Consider the following 17,782-nt stretch of genomic DNA (forward strand, 5'->3'; position numbering starts at 1 on the left):
CACCAGTATCAATCAGTGGGGTAGATGTACGAAGCCCAGAAGCGATATCAGCGCACTTTATGTGCGCTGATACCGCTTCTCCCCGGTGTATGATCGGGGGCCTGGGCGGTAAATGACAGGGGCACTATGCGCCTCTGTTATCAACGGCGCTGCTATCTACAAGATAGCAGCGCCGAGTGGCAGGGCCATGTACGATCGGTCATACCGCATGACTGTTCGGCCGGCTGTAGCTGTCGTTATCGACAGCTACAGCCTGGCGCTAGCCTATCCCCACAGCAGGGACAGCGCTGTCCCTGCTGGGGCTGCTGTCGGCTCCAGGGCTGCACACGGGGATCTCGCGATACTTGCGAGATCCCGCGCATGCTCGGTGGAGCCGGCCGGGACAGAGCCACAGCGCATCAGCACTAGGCTGATGCGCTGCTGTCTCTAGCGGGTAGCACCGGAGGAGGGAGTTAACGCTCCCCTTCTCCGGCCGATGAGATATTCTTACATCTCATCAATAGTGCTTCCTGCTTCATCTCGGTAAAGAGGCGAAGCAGGAAGCAGCATAGCGGCACGTTAAGTGCCGCTATCATACATCTTCCCCAGTGACTGTTATCCTGTCTGCAGCCCTGCAGTTATCATTTGGGTTACAAAGACTTTTATTATTTCTGCCACTACCTGGACATTACCTATACATATTACAATACAGCCTCTAGTCATCACCTTCCTCGTTATACTCTGGACTTTATTTTATCTGTATACATGTCTGCAACTTCACCTATTAAAAAACCCACTTTCCAATTTAAATCCGTTCAGGTATCTGCTCCTATTTCCACCCCGGGTCCACAACAAACTCAGGTCCTAACAGTGCGTCTTCTTAGCTGAGGGGGGGGGGGGGGGTTAGGTTATGGGGCTCCCGGGGGGACATGGTTAGGCACCCACCCGGGAGGGTTAGGACTAGGCTTGGGGGAGGGGGATTAGGGCTAGACACCCCCTGGGGGGAGGTTAGGTACCCCCCTGGGAGTGTTAGGTTTAGGTAGTGGGGTGGGGGGGTTAGACACTAGGGGGGTAGGTTAGGGTTAGGCACCCCTAAGGGAGGGTTAGGGGGGGAGAGGGGAGGGTTAGCTTTACTGTCGGCATTTCATCCTTTCCGGCTCACGTTGTTGGGATTTGAACCAGCGGCTAAACAGCCGCCAGCATTACAATCCCATTCCCCTTTTTGGGATGTTTTTTGGCCACATATTTCATCATTGGCAGCCCTAGCACTAGCTTTGCCTATCATATTGGTCATAAAACATTTAATTTGGATTTGGACCACAATCCTGTGGCACCCGTTTTGGAAACCATTGCCTTAACAAATTAAACAGTATGTAGCATATTTTTAACACCCAGCAGGGCTTTGGTACTCATAGGTGTAATCATAGGAGCAGAGTTTTTAAATTGATTGGGGTGCTAAAATACTTGGGTACATATGTAACAGTCCGCGATTTGTGTGGTCCGTCGCAATAGTCACTAGATTTAAAGTGCCCATTAGTTTAAACCACCTGGTTTTGCCTTTAAACAAGTTGCTGCTTTTCAATCTAACGATTATCTTCCTGGAATGATTCGCGCTATCTTCCAAAAATCACGGGCTATTATATTTGGCCCTAGGAGTACAGAAGCATCCACAAGGCTGAGCTCCTATGGGTGTAATCATCTAACTCCTTTAAGAATTAATTTTAAATGTATTGCAATTTACAAGCATTATCTAGTGCATGCAAACCGCATTACCAACGCATTTGTATGAAACGACGAATCTATAGTATAAACAAGGAATGGGTCTGGCAAAATAATTAGCAAGTATGAATTTTGAAATCCTTACCAAACTAGTGAATTTGAACAGTATGGTAATAGTTTAATGAGTGAATCACTGACATAGCCTATGTTTAAGGTGCCTCAGTGAGGTTACCTTATGTGGAATAATAGGATGATGTATATATGGCAAAACGTATATAGAAGTAGACATCCGATTACTGAAGCCTGTTTGTAGAGAAGCCGCCTCTGCTGCTCTCAGACAATGCTCAGTCTCTCTGCACACAGAGGGCGGTATATATAGGGTTACTGCACCCTCATGTAAACTGCACTATGTAGAGTAGGCGTCACGTGACCGGTCGGGCCGAGTCCACCGCCCGCCTGCAGCAGCGCCCGGCACTGACTGATGATCCCGGTAGGTCACCTTGCTGGGGGAGACACCGGTTGCGGGCGGTGAGTGGTTAGAGCCGTAGGTGGCTTCATCGCTGCAGCCTTACCCAGCAGGAGAGGCCGGGGATGACTGAGGCCTATTGAACACTCCCTTTATTGGCCGAGCTGACAGCATAGTCCGCTTGTATCACCGTGTGCAATGTGCATGGACCTGTATTAGAGGCTGGGAAGTATATCCGAGCTTAATCATAGCATGCACCAGAATGTATTGGCGCCATAGGCAGTAGTGTTGTGGCCTCACCTGGGGATATTGCATTATTATACAATTTATCTTTGGACGGAAATCAATTCTACATGATGGATGACAGGTGCTGTTCCAGAAAACTCTTATGGGCCCTTATACCATTAAATATTTGTGGCTTATTCCCTAAAAACACCCGTTTTTTTGAGGGGGGAGGGGGGTGTAACTGCAAATATAATACTTAGTATCATCCCCCAGTATGTAGTCGGGAAGCCGGCGGACCTAATCCTGACAGCCGGCTTTCCGGCTGCTTAATTACGGCGAGGGTTAAATGACAGGCGTCTAAATCTAGACGCCTGGCATCCCGATGGAAGTGATGCTGAGCATGGACAGCCGCCGGGGGGGGGGGAGGGTTAGGTTTAGGGCTCCCGGGGTACTTTGGGTTAGGCACCCCACCCGGGAGGTTAGGCTAGGGGGAGGGGTAGGGGTAGGCACCCCTGGGCGGACTTGGGTTTAGGTGGCGGGGAAGGGGGGATTAGGGTTAGGCACGGGGGGGAGGTTAGGGTTAGGCACCCTTAAGGGAGGGTTAGGGGGTAGAATTAGGTTTGTGAATACTTACCTGGGGATAATCGGGATTTTCATCCTTGTTGGGCTGCCGCTGTCGGGATTTGAACTGCCGGCCAGGGGTCCGGCGTTAAATCATATCGATTCCCATCCCCCATGTATGATGAAGGGACCGCAGCAGATGTCTGATACCTGCTGCCATCACTCCATTCACGCCGACAGCTGCAGCCCCCATAGGTTTCTATGGGGGATGCAATGCTGCCAGATTTACCAACTTCCAGAATGCAAGTAAGATGGCATTGGCCTGTTGTAACCTATGGGCTACACTTTGCATAATTAGCTGGCAGAGGGTTCCTCCAGAACCCTCCCTGCCAATGTTGGCTGCTTATGTGCAGTCAGCGGCACTGTGCATGCCCAGCACCCCGGGCACATTGCGGGGACGGGCTCCATTCAGAGCCCTTTTCCATGCGGGTGCTGGATAATATATTCCCTCACTATGACCGCATCTTGCAATTAGATCATGGGCGGTAATATCATGCCACATCATGACTCTTCCAAATGTATAGTATTTCATGAAGTACTGGAATCTGCTTCCAAACAGACTGTGTGTCATTAATTGCACGTTTGCTGCCCATAGGCACTCTAGTAGAATGCATGGCACAGCGTTTCCCACGACATAGCGATTCAGAGATATTTTGTTCCCATCCCCTTCAGGGTGCATTTTATGGGCATGGTATATAAGGACGACATTCAGAAGGCTGACACTGAAGGCTCAACTTATTCAGAATGTTGACAGGAAAAAGGTTGACATGGTCGTTATGTCGACCATCATTCTGTAGACATGTATTTAAGTTGAAAGGGTTAAATAGTCAACAATCAATAGGTTGACATTTAACACGGCAACACTAAAATGTCAATACTTTAGTTATTTTTATTTTTTAGTGATTTTAGCCTAACAGTCATGTAAAAATACCATGTGTCGACAAGTTAAATGTTGACCTTTTGACTGTCAACCATTTAACACTGTCGAGCTAAAAACATGTCTACAGAATAATGGCCATGTTGACATTTTTACTGTGGACATTCAGTATGTGCAGATATTCTGGATGTTGACCAATCCATCAGTATCCCATTTGATCAGTCATTTAAGGTGCATACACACGGTCAGATGAACGATTTGAACTACGAATGATTTTTGACTGCATTAAAGTGAGTGGAATCGTCCAAATCTGACTGCAAACAAATCAGTTGTCAGATATCGTTACCGGACAAGCGGGAACGCGCATCGTTCATCTGACAAACGTCAGATTTTCCTTCAGATATGAACGATTGAACGACATTTAAAATCGTTATTGTTCAGATATGAAGAAAAATCTGACACTGTATGCACCATTACTTGTCACATAGTTTTTGGTATACAGCGCCAGTAATTCCTGAAAAGTCATTGTCTAAATTAGCACTTCAAATGGTGGGCACGAGAGGGCATAAAGGGCAGACAGAGGGTTAGTTATTACCCATAACTCCTTACTATGGACTCTGGACCTGATTAAGACCCGGTGAGCGCTCGCAACCGGGTCGATGGTGGCCCAGAGCGCATGCGCACGACGAAGCCAGCTCCGTCATGCGCGAGACCCGGATAGCGACGGGCAATCCGTCGTTCCGGGTCTCACACCAAAGGGGGCATGCTGTCGATGTTGAATGACAGCACGCCCCCTTTGGCGGGCGGGCCGGGGTGTGGCAGCCCAGATGGAGGGGTTCCCATGACAACGCCTACCGTCTGGGGGCCGCCCCACTGACATCACAAGTGATGTCAGTGGGAGAGCTTTCGGCTCTGTTTGAGCCGAAAGCTCTCGGGGGCTTGCGGCCACGAGATCCCCACCAAAGTGTTGGCTAACCTAGATAATCCAGCTGTTGTGGAACTATATATCCCAGCATGCCCTGCCACAGTTTTAGCATGCCCTAATAGCAAAACTGTAGCAGTGCATGCTGGGTTATGTAGTTCCATAACAGCTGGAGTGTCAAGGTTAGCCAACACTGCCCTACCAGAAGGGTCTCGTCGCAAGCCCGATGGTCGCGACCATCATCATGGCCGCTCGCGTTAGCTGTGGGTGGCAACCCACAGCAATGCGAGCGGCCAGGAGGCCGCTCCATCAAAAAAAAAAAAGACGCCCTGATTCAGAGCGAGCGCTCTGTCAGAGCGTCCGGCTCTGAATCAGGGCCTCTGTAGATTTTCACAATTGTTCCTTTACAAGTCTGCTCATTTATAAGTTCCTTTTTATTTATTTATTTTTTTACATTTTAATTCATCTACCATTTTTTTATAGAAATAGCGCATGTCTATTTATCTGGGATAATAGAAATGGTGATCACGAAGTGTGGCCCTCGCCCTACAACCTTTTAAGGTTTCTATCTTCCTATAATTTATTTTCTATATTTTGCCCTATTTTTTTCTCCTAACTTTATGTAGTACAGCCTGAGTAAAAACATTGTTGCTATATAAATGTTATTTATTAACATTTATTTTTATTGCGCCAGCCTAATCAGTTGCTCTTTATAATTGGGAACACTGTAATAAAACAAGACTCATTATTAACAGACAGACAGAGAGGTAAGTGGGCCCTTCTTACAATCTATAAGAAAAGAGCAGTTTGATATATGAGGATAAGTGCTACACATTTCATATTGGTCCTGCTAGATTGCAAGGGTAACCGTTATGGCGGGCTCTGTGATCGAGTCAGACCGCATTGTTGGTCTGGGATCCAGAGGGATGGTTGAGTATATAGAGCAGTGTTGGCTAACCTTGACACTTCAGCTGTTGTGGAACTAAATATCCCAGCATGCCCTGCCACAGTTTTAGCATGCCCTAATAGCAAAACTGTAGCAGTGCATGCTGGGTTATGTTATCCATAACAGCTGGAGTGTCAAGGTTAGCCAACACTGATATAGAGAGTTCTTGTGTACAATTTGGGAATCGGTATGACCTGACCATTACGTTTGCAGTGTAATTTCAAGCACAGCATGCCGACACTGTACTAATGCTAGTTAAAGCATTCTATAACATTAAACATGACGGTAAAGCACGTTGAAAATTATAATGCTGACGCGGTTACAATGCTTTAACATTAGTATTGTGTCAGCATACTGTGCTTGATATTACACTGCTGACAATGTGATTGTCGCATAATTCTGTGTAGAGGGTGATCGGGTAGATTTGGCTTATGGGGAGGGTACATGGGTGATTCAGGATTTTGAGATTTTTAGAGTGTAAGTTCAATTCACTGCTGTAGGGACTCTGATGAATGACTACAAAAATCCTCTGTAAATTGGTACATAATGTTTATATAAATGATACTAGCTGTAATTGAAGCAACTTGCTACACATCTTAATAATTGTCATTCGTTCTCAGTGAATTGATGGGATGTATATGGTCTCATTCTTTTAGATGGTTCTACAACTCTGCTGTGTTCATCTCCATTTAATCTACGGTAGAAGGGACATTATCCAATATACATAGCAGTTCACTGACCATGTTATTTAAAAATTGGCATGGTCTTTTCTAGATGTGGAAACTTACATGCCTGAATTTCAAGCCTACTTTATACTGTTGTAAAACGGTGTCCGGTATACCTTCACAGCTTTATCTAGAGCTGCCTTGCCATTGGCCTATGCTACATGGCGTTTATTTGTGGCCTTTCACCATACAAATAACTTCTGCAGACCGTCACCCTCTTTGATTCTTCAATGTTCCATGGCAGCCCTTACAATGTGTGCAAGTCCAATGTACATTGGTAGAGACAGTTTAATATACACCCCCATGGTTGGTATATTATGGACCATCCTTCTCTTACCCAGGGGTGTGGACAGTAAAGAACTGATGGGGGTTAGTGAGTTTTTAGAAGTGAGTTTTTGAAGAGATTTTGCCTATAGCAACCAATCAGATTCTAGCTATTATCTTCTAGAAGGTGATAGAATCTGATTGGTTGCTATAAGCAACATCTCTTCTAAAACTCAATCCTAAAAACTCTCCACCTTAGTAAATTTACCCCTTGGGCTCAATTTTCTATTGATAAATTGTCCGTACCTTTATAGTCTTGCCCAAAAGGCTATGTTCTGTTTAATTTCAAGAAAACTGTTTTGCATTTAGTTTCTTTTGTGTTAAGTCTTCATCACCATTTATGTACCATGAATGTTGAGTTTCTGTCATATGATTTCATTACTCATGCAATAATCTGGCTTTGTGTTCTTATTTCTTAAACCTATATCTGGCTTTGTTTTTATAATACTACATCTATGAAAGGATTTGATTAGTTTACAGAACTGGTATTTAACAAGCGGCCCTCCAACTGCTGTGGAACTACACATACCAACATGCCCTTCCACAATTTTGCTATTAGGGCATGCTGGTACAGCAGGTGGAGGGCCGCATGTTAAATACCCCTAGCTTACAGGATCTCAAATTAGGTTTAACTAATGGTGCGTACACACTACACGATATACTCCCTGAGCGATATCGTGTAGTGTGTCCCCGGCAGGCTGTGCTCAATGTCGTTCATGACATTGAGCACACCCGCTGAACGATATCATTAACGATATCGTTCAGCGCCGGGCTCTCTCCCCCATTCCCAACATGCAGCAACCTGACGAGGTCGTCAGATTGTGCTGCATGTTCAGGCGATGGACAATGTCGGAAACGACCAGCGGGAGTGCACATCGCTGGTCGTTTCCGACATAGAAGTGCACGATTTGTGCACGATTACTGAGCGATTGCACGATTACGATGTCGTTCAGCGCCGGGCTCTCTCCCCCATTCCCAACATGCAGCAACCTGACGAGATCGTCAGATTGTGCTGCATGTTCAGGCGATGGACAATGTCGGAAACGACCAGCGGGAGTGCGCATCGCTGGTCGTTTCCGACATAAAAGTGCACGATTTGTGCACGATTACTGAGCGATTGCATGATTACGATGTCGTAATCCTGCAGTCGCTCAGTAATATCGCCCAGTGTGTACCCGCCATATATGTTGGTGGTGGCATGAATGTTTTTATTTAAGAGGGAGTGAAAGTTACATTTGTTTGGAGGATATTTTTAGACAGAGCAGGTGGTTTATTTGGCTAACACTTTCACATCCGTATTATGCATGCCAACATGTGGCTTGTCCTTAGCAAGTGGCTTTACTCTTCAAACTTCATTGATATTAAAGTTATTAACTATTGTTCTTTATATGTATCCGCAACAGCTCTTGTGAAACATGACCAACTGATTGTATACAGAAAGCCAAGAGAAGGGTAAGTAATTTTCCATTCCATGTGTTCTATGTATACTGATTTAATGTAGTTGACAAATAATACTTTCTGCTGATAGAATTGCATCTCCATTAAGTTTTTATTTTATTTTATTTTAATTGGTTGCTGATGGAAAATGATGGCACAGCTCCATTGCTGTTGTTACTGCACACATAAAGGGGCAATGAATGATTGTGTCGTGCGGCTGTTCCTATGGCACATCATGAGCTTCGCATTTCATTGAATAGACCCCTCAGTCTTTTGACACTTGCATTCTCTGCAGCATGTTCAGCAGGCTGGGGAATAACTTCTGATATACCACTCAAAAGTGACTTTTTCTGTTTTATTTTCAGTTATCCTTTCAGTAAAGACTGGATCTGATCTTCCCTGTGTTCTTTAAAAGCGCATTTATATTTATACTGGATTTTGGCTCGGTAATCATGCGGAACCAGCAGTTTCCGCATGATTATAACTAAATTAATTTAAATGTTGTAGTTAGCACGTCTATAACTCATGAGATTCTCCTGCTTTAATGGAATTGGATATCTATTGGGAGAGGGTCTGGAGTGTGAAAGTGCATTTAGATCCCTCTACCTCTCAGAGTGCACATGTGTTACCTAAGGTCGCACATAAGCAGTAACATAGCCAGTAGTGCAGTGGTTCCCAAACTTTTTAGAACCATGGCACCCTAGAGTATCAGCATTGTTTTCACGGCACCCCTAAGCCAAAAAGTTTGTTATTGAGAAATTCAGAAAAAAATGTAGTGAAGTAAATTGTGCTCACCTGTCATCCTTCGGTCCAGTTATGTGGTGGTGGACAGGTGTGTACCTTTGTCCACATAATTACATTACATTGACCATATATAATTTGTTTTGGCGCTGGACCACCAACCTGAGGCACCCCAGGGTGCCGAGGCGCACAGTTTGGGAACCACCGCAGTAGTGTAATCTTTAACTGTTCCTGTTCGCGGCAAAAGTAAAGGTTATACGGGTCCTTAATATTCCCTGTGACCGCAGCTTTTCACAAGCACCGACATTGGAGCAGTGAAGAGAAGTAAGTTTTTCTCATTGTAAGATGGATTGAAAATTAATGCATGGTTTTGGAAAATATTGATAAATAAGCCTGTAGGTGCCATAAATATGTGAAACTTCCAAAAGGCTTTTTGTCAGTAAAGTAGTAAGACTGTGATGAACATCGGGAAAATGTGTACAAAACTGTGCTTTTCATATGCAGAGTAATGCTAGGTACCAAACCGATGTGGTGAGTATGCAGGTGTGCATATACACTTACCAACAACCGATATGTCTGGCCACCGGAACCGTAATTGCGTAATTGTGGGCGGTTCCTGCGGCCGGCATACTGATCGGTTGTCGTGCACATAGGCAAATGTGCACGATATAATGTAAGATATATCGGGTCTGCTGTGCTGCATGGCTGACACAATGTCGTTCACAGATATATCTGGTGTAGACACTGGTCTATGGTTGGGGCGATGTATTGTTTGTCGGCTGCATGAACGATATATTGACTAGTGTGTACCCAGCATTAGACAACGTTTTAGGATTTATTACCTCTAAATTGTTAGAGTATGTAGAAACAAAGATCGTTACTTGTAGCAAACTATTTTGGGGTGTTTTGCAGGTGCTAATGTTTACTTGTGCAGTTAAAAAACCACTAAGAACCATGCCATGTACACAAGTTTGCCAACACAAAAATGTACGATCAGGATTTTTACTTCAGAAACATTATTTATGCCATTGTAAAATGTATATGCCAGTTAAATACAATGGAGAGCAGTGGTTCTCAAACTGCCCTCAGGACCCCACACAGGTCAAGTTTTGCAGGTGCACAGGTGTGTATTCATTACTCACTGACACATTTTAAAAGAACCACAGGTGGCGCTAATTATTTCACTAGTGACTCTGTGAGGAGACCTGGAAAACATGCACTGTGTGGAGTCCTGAGGACAGAGGGTGTCATTCAGACCCGTTCGCGAGCGAAGGTCGCTCTGAAGCTGGTCGATGTTGGGAGAATGCGCATGCGCACGACGGAGGGAGCTCCGTCGTGCGCATGCGCGAGACCCAGCGAGAGACGAGAAATACGTCGCTAGGGGTCTCGCACCAAAGGGGCGTGCTGTCGATGGTGAGTGACAGCACGCCCCCTTTGGTGGGCGTGCCGGGGGTGTGGCTGCCAGATGGAGGCGTTCCCATGGGAACGCCTACCGTCTGGGTCCGGCCCCACTGACATCACAAGTGATGTCAGTGGGAGTGATTTTGGCTCTGATAGAGCCAAAATCATTCCAGGGCTTGCGGTCACAGAGACCCTACCGCAGGGTCTCGTCGCAAGCCCGATGGTCGCGATGGTCTTGACCATCGCGACTGCGAGCGTCCAAGAGGCCGCTCCATTTTCAGGTAGGAGGGCCCTGATTAAGAGCGAGCGCTCTGGTCAGAGCGTTCAGCTCTGAATCAGCCCAGAGTTTGAGAACCTGTAGAGGAACAATTAGAACAGGGACTGAAAATTTAGACAAGCCCTTTTCAGATACACCCTTTGGTGTCTACACTACATGGGCAAAAGTATGTGGAGATCCCTTCTAATGAATCTCATAAAATCTCCTTTTCAAAATCTTTCTGAAGGGTACAACTATGGCTGCCAGCCCCTCATCTAGATTTACTTGGAAACTAACCATAAACATTTCATTGTCATGTTCCCACCACATCTGTCGCTGCTTTGAGAACTGTTCTTTGATAGGTATTCTAAGGGTGGCAAAGAACGCTGCCCACCGCTCTTCCACCCCCACAAACGCTATAACTGTGTAACCTATATTTATACCTACTCTTTTTGTGCTTTGTAGAATGTCTGGACTACACATAAAGAAGTTGATCTGCCCAGCTACGTATGCTTGGAGGTGCTACTTTGTAAGACACCTTGGCCTTTCTAATCAGTGGTTTAAGGCAACAAGTTTTCCCTTGTGGAATCCCATTGCCGGGACAAGAAATTGGCCACTGGCTGAAGGCGTAAAATCATACTCTACTACCGAAGATGATCTAACCAATCAGCCGGTGAAAAAGAAAAAAGAACACCCTAACGCCAAGAAGGTCATTGGACATGTTGGAAGAAAGATCCCATACAACGTTATCCAAGTTCTTAATTCCGAGGGAGAGGACATGGGGAAGATGCATAGAAAGGACGTAATGCAAATGGTGGCAACGCAGGACCTGAAACTGATTTCTGTCACAGAAAATGCAGATCCCCCGGTGTACAAGCTGCTCACAGGAAAACAGCTCTTTGAAGAGCAGCTGAAACTCAGGGAGCAGCAGAAATTGTCTTCTAGCTCTGGCACGTATTTATCACAGCTAGATTCTGGTCCACAAGAGCTTTCAGTATATGGTGGCAATTGCTAAACAAATATTTTATATTTGAATACATTGCTGTTTTCTTGTCATTGGAAAGCAAATGCTGTGCGTCCGGTAACATCATGCTTTCACCTGAGACAGGTCAGTCAGGATCTCATGGCTGTGGACCGTCGGGAAAATATGTTGGTGCATGGAATGACCATAACAAGTGTCTACCACCTTTCCAATACTTAGGGGTCTATTTGCTAAGCAGTGTTAGGAAGGGGTCTATTTGCTAAGCAGTGTTAGGAAGGCGTCTATTTGCTAAGCAGTGTTAGGAAGGCGTCTATTTACTAAGCAATGTTAGGAGACAGAGTGAAAAGTGATAAGGTGCCAGCCAATCAGCTCCCAACTGTCATTTTTCAAACACAGCCTGTGAGATGGCAGTTGGGAGCTGATTGGCTGGCACCTTATCACTTTCTTATCACTTTTCACTCTGTCTCCTAACACTGCTTAGTAAATAGACCCCAAAGTGAAATGAGATAAGGGACCAGCCAAACTGCCAAGTCACAGGCTGTGTTTGAAAAATGACAGTTGGGAGCTGATTGGTTGGTACCTTATCTCTTTTCACTCTGTCTAAATAGACCCGTTAATCTCTTGTTGTAAATATAAAAAAAACAAAAAAACACACACATCATGGAATCAAAACTGATGTATTCAGTGATTCTCACCATTGGTCAACACAAAATATTCTTTAAGGTCAAATATAAAATATGTCAAAGGTGTTTTTTTTTTTTTTTTATTAATTGCTAATTGAAAACATTTTAAGTATTTTTGTCTTGCTTTGCTTTGGTATTCTGTAAGAGCGACTTTAGCTATAGTTACGGCTGTGAGTTCAAGTCTCTACCAGCTTTGCTTAGCCCATTCTTCTTTGCAATATGACTTGATGGCCCATCAGATTGGGGACCATTGTTGAGCATCTATTTTCAAATCCATTCCGCAGATCTGCAGTATGATTAAGGCCTGGACCAGTGAAGAACATTGTTTTGTCTGCATATATGCCATTCCAATGTGGCTCTTGCTATATGCTTTAGGTCATTGTCATGCTAGAATATAAATCTTCTGTACTTGTTAATTGTGCAGCCGCTGCTTGGCTGGACTCCGGCCACCGGTCATTTCAGTAATCAAGTGACAAAATCTGTTGTGTAACTACCAGTCACTCCCAGTTTGCCTTCACGTGCAACATGCAGGACCTGCCAATTTCTCTGTTGCTATGCCATCATTCACACTCAAGAGAGCCATCTCTCCTCTGGAAAGACAGGTGGGTAGAGTTAAGTGGCATCCACATAATTAACAACTACCAGATCTTGTCTTACCTTTGTATCCTACCTCAGGAAGTTTACTCCACAATTTTGCTATTTTATTTTTTCAAGTTAAAATGTCTGAAGCAGACAAGAGAGTGGATTTCTTTGTTTTAAATGCTCTGTGTTGTTCATGATGAAGCTCTTGTTTGGAAACTGAAGAATCAGCAGGAAACATTTCAGATAGGTATATGTACTTTGTACTAGTTCTTCATGTCACAGCTGAAGACCGATGGTTACCCCTTGAATTTACGTAGTGTATCATAACTATGGATGTTTTTTTTTTTTTATGGTATTCCAGAATATTTTGAGGTGATCAATGTTGAGCCATTTTGATTTCATGATAAGAAATTTAATATGAAAAATGCTGAAGGGGGTGAATACTTTTTATAGTGGCTGTAAATATAGGGACCTTCCTCCATCATCTGCTTAGCAGTCCTATTTATTGACTGTGGGAGAAACACTGGGCGGTTTGTGTGAGACATAATTACTAAGCAGCAGCCATTCGTGTCTTTATTACATTTGTATTGAAGCTGATCTGATTTCTCGATGTGGTCTATTTAACCACTCGCATGGTAAGCATGCTACTGTAATTTCCATCAGGCAAATGTGCGATCCTGCCAGATTACTGGATGTCAAGTTTTGCATGACAGGTAAATATGTCTAATATGGAGACCTTCCTAAAACTTGCATATGTCGCCGCAAGTGTTTCCTAGCACCGAACAGAGAGAATACAACTGGTAGTATGTTACATGAGTACAAGCAAGTTAACAAATTTACCTAGATACATAATTACAGAGTGCACTTTGCATAATTATGTAGGACAGACAAAGAGGTAGGGCCCTACTCCCATGAGCTTACAATCTAAAGGATTGATGGGTTGCTGCGGGCCACCTTTTCTGGATAGTTTTCTTAAGTATGTGCTTATTTGTTTTTGTCTAATATAATTGTTTGGTTATTTATTTTAATTGACAGGTCCCACCTATACCAAGGAATTGTCTTTTCTTGCGAGCATTTCACCACATGATTTAGATGTGAAAATGATACAGGCCGCCCAGTGGATAGAGAGGAAGCGTCATGTGAAAATTACCGTTTTGAATAGTCGCGGTGACACGGGACCAGACAAGGTGGTAAGTGGCAGTGTAATGTTTCCTTTGCCATGTGTCGATGCCTAAATCTGAAATACTTTGCAGCATGTTATAAGAACAAAATAATCTGCTTTTGTTGAAATATAATTATATTATGGATCAGTTTTGTCAGAAGCCAATTAATCTACCTGTATGTTTTTGAACTTTGGGAAGCAAACATGTCAAGAACATGCACACTCCACACAGATAGGAATTTGCTCAGAATCGAAACCTAGGACCCCGGCACTGCCCACAGTATACAAGGAATTAGCATTGTGCCACCTACTTATATGTATTCTTGCATGTTGGGCAGTGCCTGCACTTCCTCAACATTGACTATATGTATGACCTTAATAAATATCAAAGCTGGTGCTCCATACCTCCTAGTAGTCTCATATTTAGCACAGTACATATTACTGCTTCTTTATTGTCAAAACAGGGCATGACCTATTTGGATGAGGACATGGCTTCAGTAAAATGTGGCATAGCTGGGTAAAGTTTGTGCGGATTGGGGATTTATCTTGTCCCAGACTTGTCTTTTCAACAGTTGACACGGTTATCCATACAAGACGCATTTCACACAGTCATGATTTTTTTTTTTTTTCCAATCGAGTTTATATCAGTTTTAACGTATATCTCTTATTAAGAATCTAATAACTTTCTGTATCCGTCTGCAAACTTTTACGGAAAATGCAATAGCTTGTGAGCTGGCCGTGCTGTGGGAATACATGCGAATATACCCGTATTTTTAAATCCGCAAGCATGTTAAGACTCTAAAGGTGCTCATCCGCTAGAAGACAGGCAAATGACTGCACGATTACAACATTGTAATCGTGCAGTCGTTTGTCAGTCTGTGATGAGCCTGCACTGACCGAGCAGTCGTTCAGCGTAGGCACAACAATCATCTGCAAACATGCTGAACCTGACGTTATCGTCAGGTTGACCAGCATGTTTGCCCGATGATAAATGTCTAAAAGACCAATTTTTTAAACAATCTGCAAACTATTTTCAAACTATTATCGAACGATATTGTTATTGTTCAATCACTCATTTTAATCGTCTAGTGGATAGGCACCTTAAACCAGCTTGGTTTATCCTTTAACATACATGCTGCTTTAAAAATACAGCATACTCTCGTATTCCCGAAACGGTGCCCGCTCGCAGGCTATTACATTTAGCCCGTAATGTTTTACATGTTGAACGAAAACCTGGAAGACATTGCGTAGTTTAATCATTAGCTCCAAGGTCTATTGCATGAAAAGTAGCGACATCTGTTTGTATGAGATGCCAACACTCTGGATCCCGGCGGTCAGAATCCCGACGCCGGCATCCCGGCAGGGTTAGGACACCGACACCTGTCTGTCAGTACCCTATCCCTCCCCCTGTCCCTACCCCTCCCTTCTGCCTAAACCTAACAACCCGTACCCTCAACCTAACCCTCCCCCTAGTGCATAACTTACCATCGGGATGCCGGCGCCGGCATTCAGACAGGTGTCGAGATTCTGACACCGGCATCTAGACTGTCGGTATTATGACCGCGCCCTGTTTACTCACAAATGATCTGAAAAGGTCGTTGTTCAGTTTAAATTCAAACATAAAAAAGTAACGTGATCTCAGTGTAGAGAAAAAAAAAACTGACGCCAAATAATCTTATTTGCAGAATCTATTATACCAGTATGGTTTGTTAGCTTTGTGTTCTGATGTCAGTTCTTTGTGATTATACGTGCTGTAAGCGGGCTTGTCAGTGAGAGCTGTGCACTGATTTATTTCACTGTTATCATTTGTATTGAGTACAATGCTTAGCCTTGTGATTTACTGTCAGCTCTTACACTGATTATTGCTGTACGTCAGCCAGTGCACAAAGAGTAATGGTATAAAAGGAAACTGATTTACATTGGTAAATGTGAGAAACTAAACAGAACATCGCAAAGATGACAGATGTTTCTAGTATGTAATAAAACACCTAAATACGTTCCCTGGTTTTTATTGGAAAAGTATATTTTTTGTCATCCCCATTTTTCAAAAGTTGCTATATTAAAAACAATAAAAATGTATATTTACATCAGAGGGGAGCATGTTGGAATTGTAGTCACTACTAACCAGGGCCTTAACTAAGGATGTGCAAGCTGTCCCGCTGCTTAGGGTGCAAGACCGAGGGAGGGGGGCACTGTCTCTGCCCCCTTGGCACCTAGATTTGGCCTGCAGGGTGCCTGGAGAGCCACCTGAGTATGTCCTTGGCATTCACTTGGCGCTCAGCCATCTGGACACGGCCCGCTCTTTGTGACGTCACGGGAAGTGGGGGCGGCCCAGGCTGCGCGAGACCCTGTTAAGGCACTGGTGTTGACATTGCGAGTGAGAGAGCAGTTGCATAGACACTACCAATATAATGATATAACTTGTATATAAGCATGACCTTACGAACATGTAATTTTTATTCATCTTATCAGAGGAGTAGTCTTTACAGTTCGTTTGTTGGAGCTGCAGCTATTTTTATTGTTGTGTGATTTTTTTTTTTTTTTTATTCTTTTGTTATTTTAGTATTGCTTCTCTTTGGCATTGCTTTCACTATACAGTATACAAAAGAGCTGGGCAATGCCCATAATTACAGGGGAGGCCCACTGTGAGTGCGTTCTATTGCTCATGTAGATTGGCTTTTTTTTTTTTTTTTTTGTCAACCTTCCTAATTGGTTCACAGAAACTGCAATCTCAACAAATGAAATGGCTTGTTGACATGGTTATTGGCTTGCACATCGCAAATATTGGCGGTGATCTTGTTTTCATGGAGGGGGGTGGGGGGAGTCCCAGGGATTGAATCCTTGTCATGTTGATGTTTGAGAGGGTGTAAACTAGTAGAATACCACTATACATGGACCTATATCTTTAACCAGTCACACGTGTGTTTTTTGATTCTTCTTCAGGTGGTTTTGCAGCAGGTAATCGAGAAAATGCAGACTCACGCCACCTGTTTGTCACAACCAAAGCAAAGGAAAGATGGCAGAGCAATGGTTTGTATTCTGCGCCCATGGTCTGAGAAAGAGCTGCAGAAACGCCACAAGGATCTGGAGGGGAAAAAGCAGAATGACCTCACTGCTCCCGAGAAGATAGAAAGCCAGGGCACAGTGCTACAGGATGCATAGCGGCCCTGCGTCTGGAACCAATTGCAGCTTATAAAAGAGAAATATTGTTTATCAAACCTTTTTTGTTTTGTTTATAAAGGTGATTTACCAACGAGTGATATTCTTGTTATCACACGTTACTAATCTTATATGGTGCTCCAACCAATCAGCTTCTGTCATTTGAAAAATGACAGAAGCTGATTGGTTCGAGCACCATTTAAGATTAGTAACATGTGATAATAAGAATATCACTCGTTGGTAAACCTGGGCCATATTTTCCTGTTTTTGACCATTACATGCTATAGGAGGAGATATATCAAGCCTTCTGAAGAGTGGGGAAGTTGCCATTGCAACCAATCGCTCCCTACCTATCATTTTATAGAATGTATTTTATAGATGGTTGCTATGGGCAACTTGTCCACTTCGTCACTCTTTGGGAGAGATGTATCAAGCCTCTTAAAGTCGTATAAGCATTACACTGGGGATAGCGACATTATGTGCTAATATTGGGAAAAAAACAACAATATGGCAACCCTTTTAGCTGCCTTTTTTTCTGGAGCTGACATTCAGCAAATATGTAAGTTCAGATCATG

At 43.8% G+C, this 17,782-nt stretch overlaps 1 protein-coding gene across 2 annotated transcripts; it reads left to right on the forward strand.

The window, feature by feature from the left end:
* The first annotated feature begins 2,104 nt into the window (after positions 1-2,104).
* Positions 2,105-17,349, forward strand: MTIF3 (mitochondrial translational initiation factor 3). 2 transcript variants are annotated; one of them, XM_088460278.1, is made up of 5 exons: positions 2,105-2,188; positions 8,208-8,256; positions 11,105-11,589; positions 13,922-14,076; positions 16,992-17,349. In XM_088460278.1, the coding sequence occupies exons 3-5, from the start codon at positions 11,106-11,108 to the stop codon at positions 17,208-17,210; spliced, it is 858 nt and encodes a 285-aa protein (XP_088316404.1). In that variant the 5' UTR covers positions 2,105-2,188; positions 8,208-8,256; position 11,105; the 3' UTR covers positions 17,211-17,349. The 2 variants fall into 2 exon arrangements, with proteins under 2 accessions (XP_088316404.1, XP_088316405.1); XM_088460279.1 differs by having other exon boundaries at positions 2,152-2,226.
* Positions 17,350-17,782: the final 433 nt, after the last annotated feature.

This window comes from Taudactylus pleione, unplaced genomic scaffold (genome assembly GCF_031769625.1).
Source record: "Taudactylus pleione unplaced genomic scaffold, aTauple2 ptg000043l, whole genome shotgun sequence".
Taxonomy (NCBI): Eukaryota; Metazoa; Chordata; class Amphibia; order Anura; family Myobatrachidae; genus Taudactylus; species Taudactylus pleione.

Excerpts from the sequence above, each read along its gene's own strand:
- MTIF3 (XM_088460278.1), top strand. The coding sequence starts at position 11,106 with ATGTCTGGACTACACATAAAGAAGTTGATCTGCCCAGCTACGTATGCT. Across the intron at positions 11,590-13,921 it reads GAAATTGTCTTCTAGCTCTG|GTCCCACCTATACCAAGGAA; the intron begins GCACGTATTTAT and ends TTTAATTGACAG. Across the intron at positions 14,077-16,991 it reads ACACGGGACCAGACAAGGTG|GTGGTTTTGCAGCAGGTAAT; the intron begins GTAAGTGGCAGT and ends ATTCTTCTTCAG.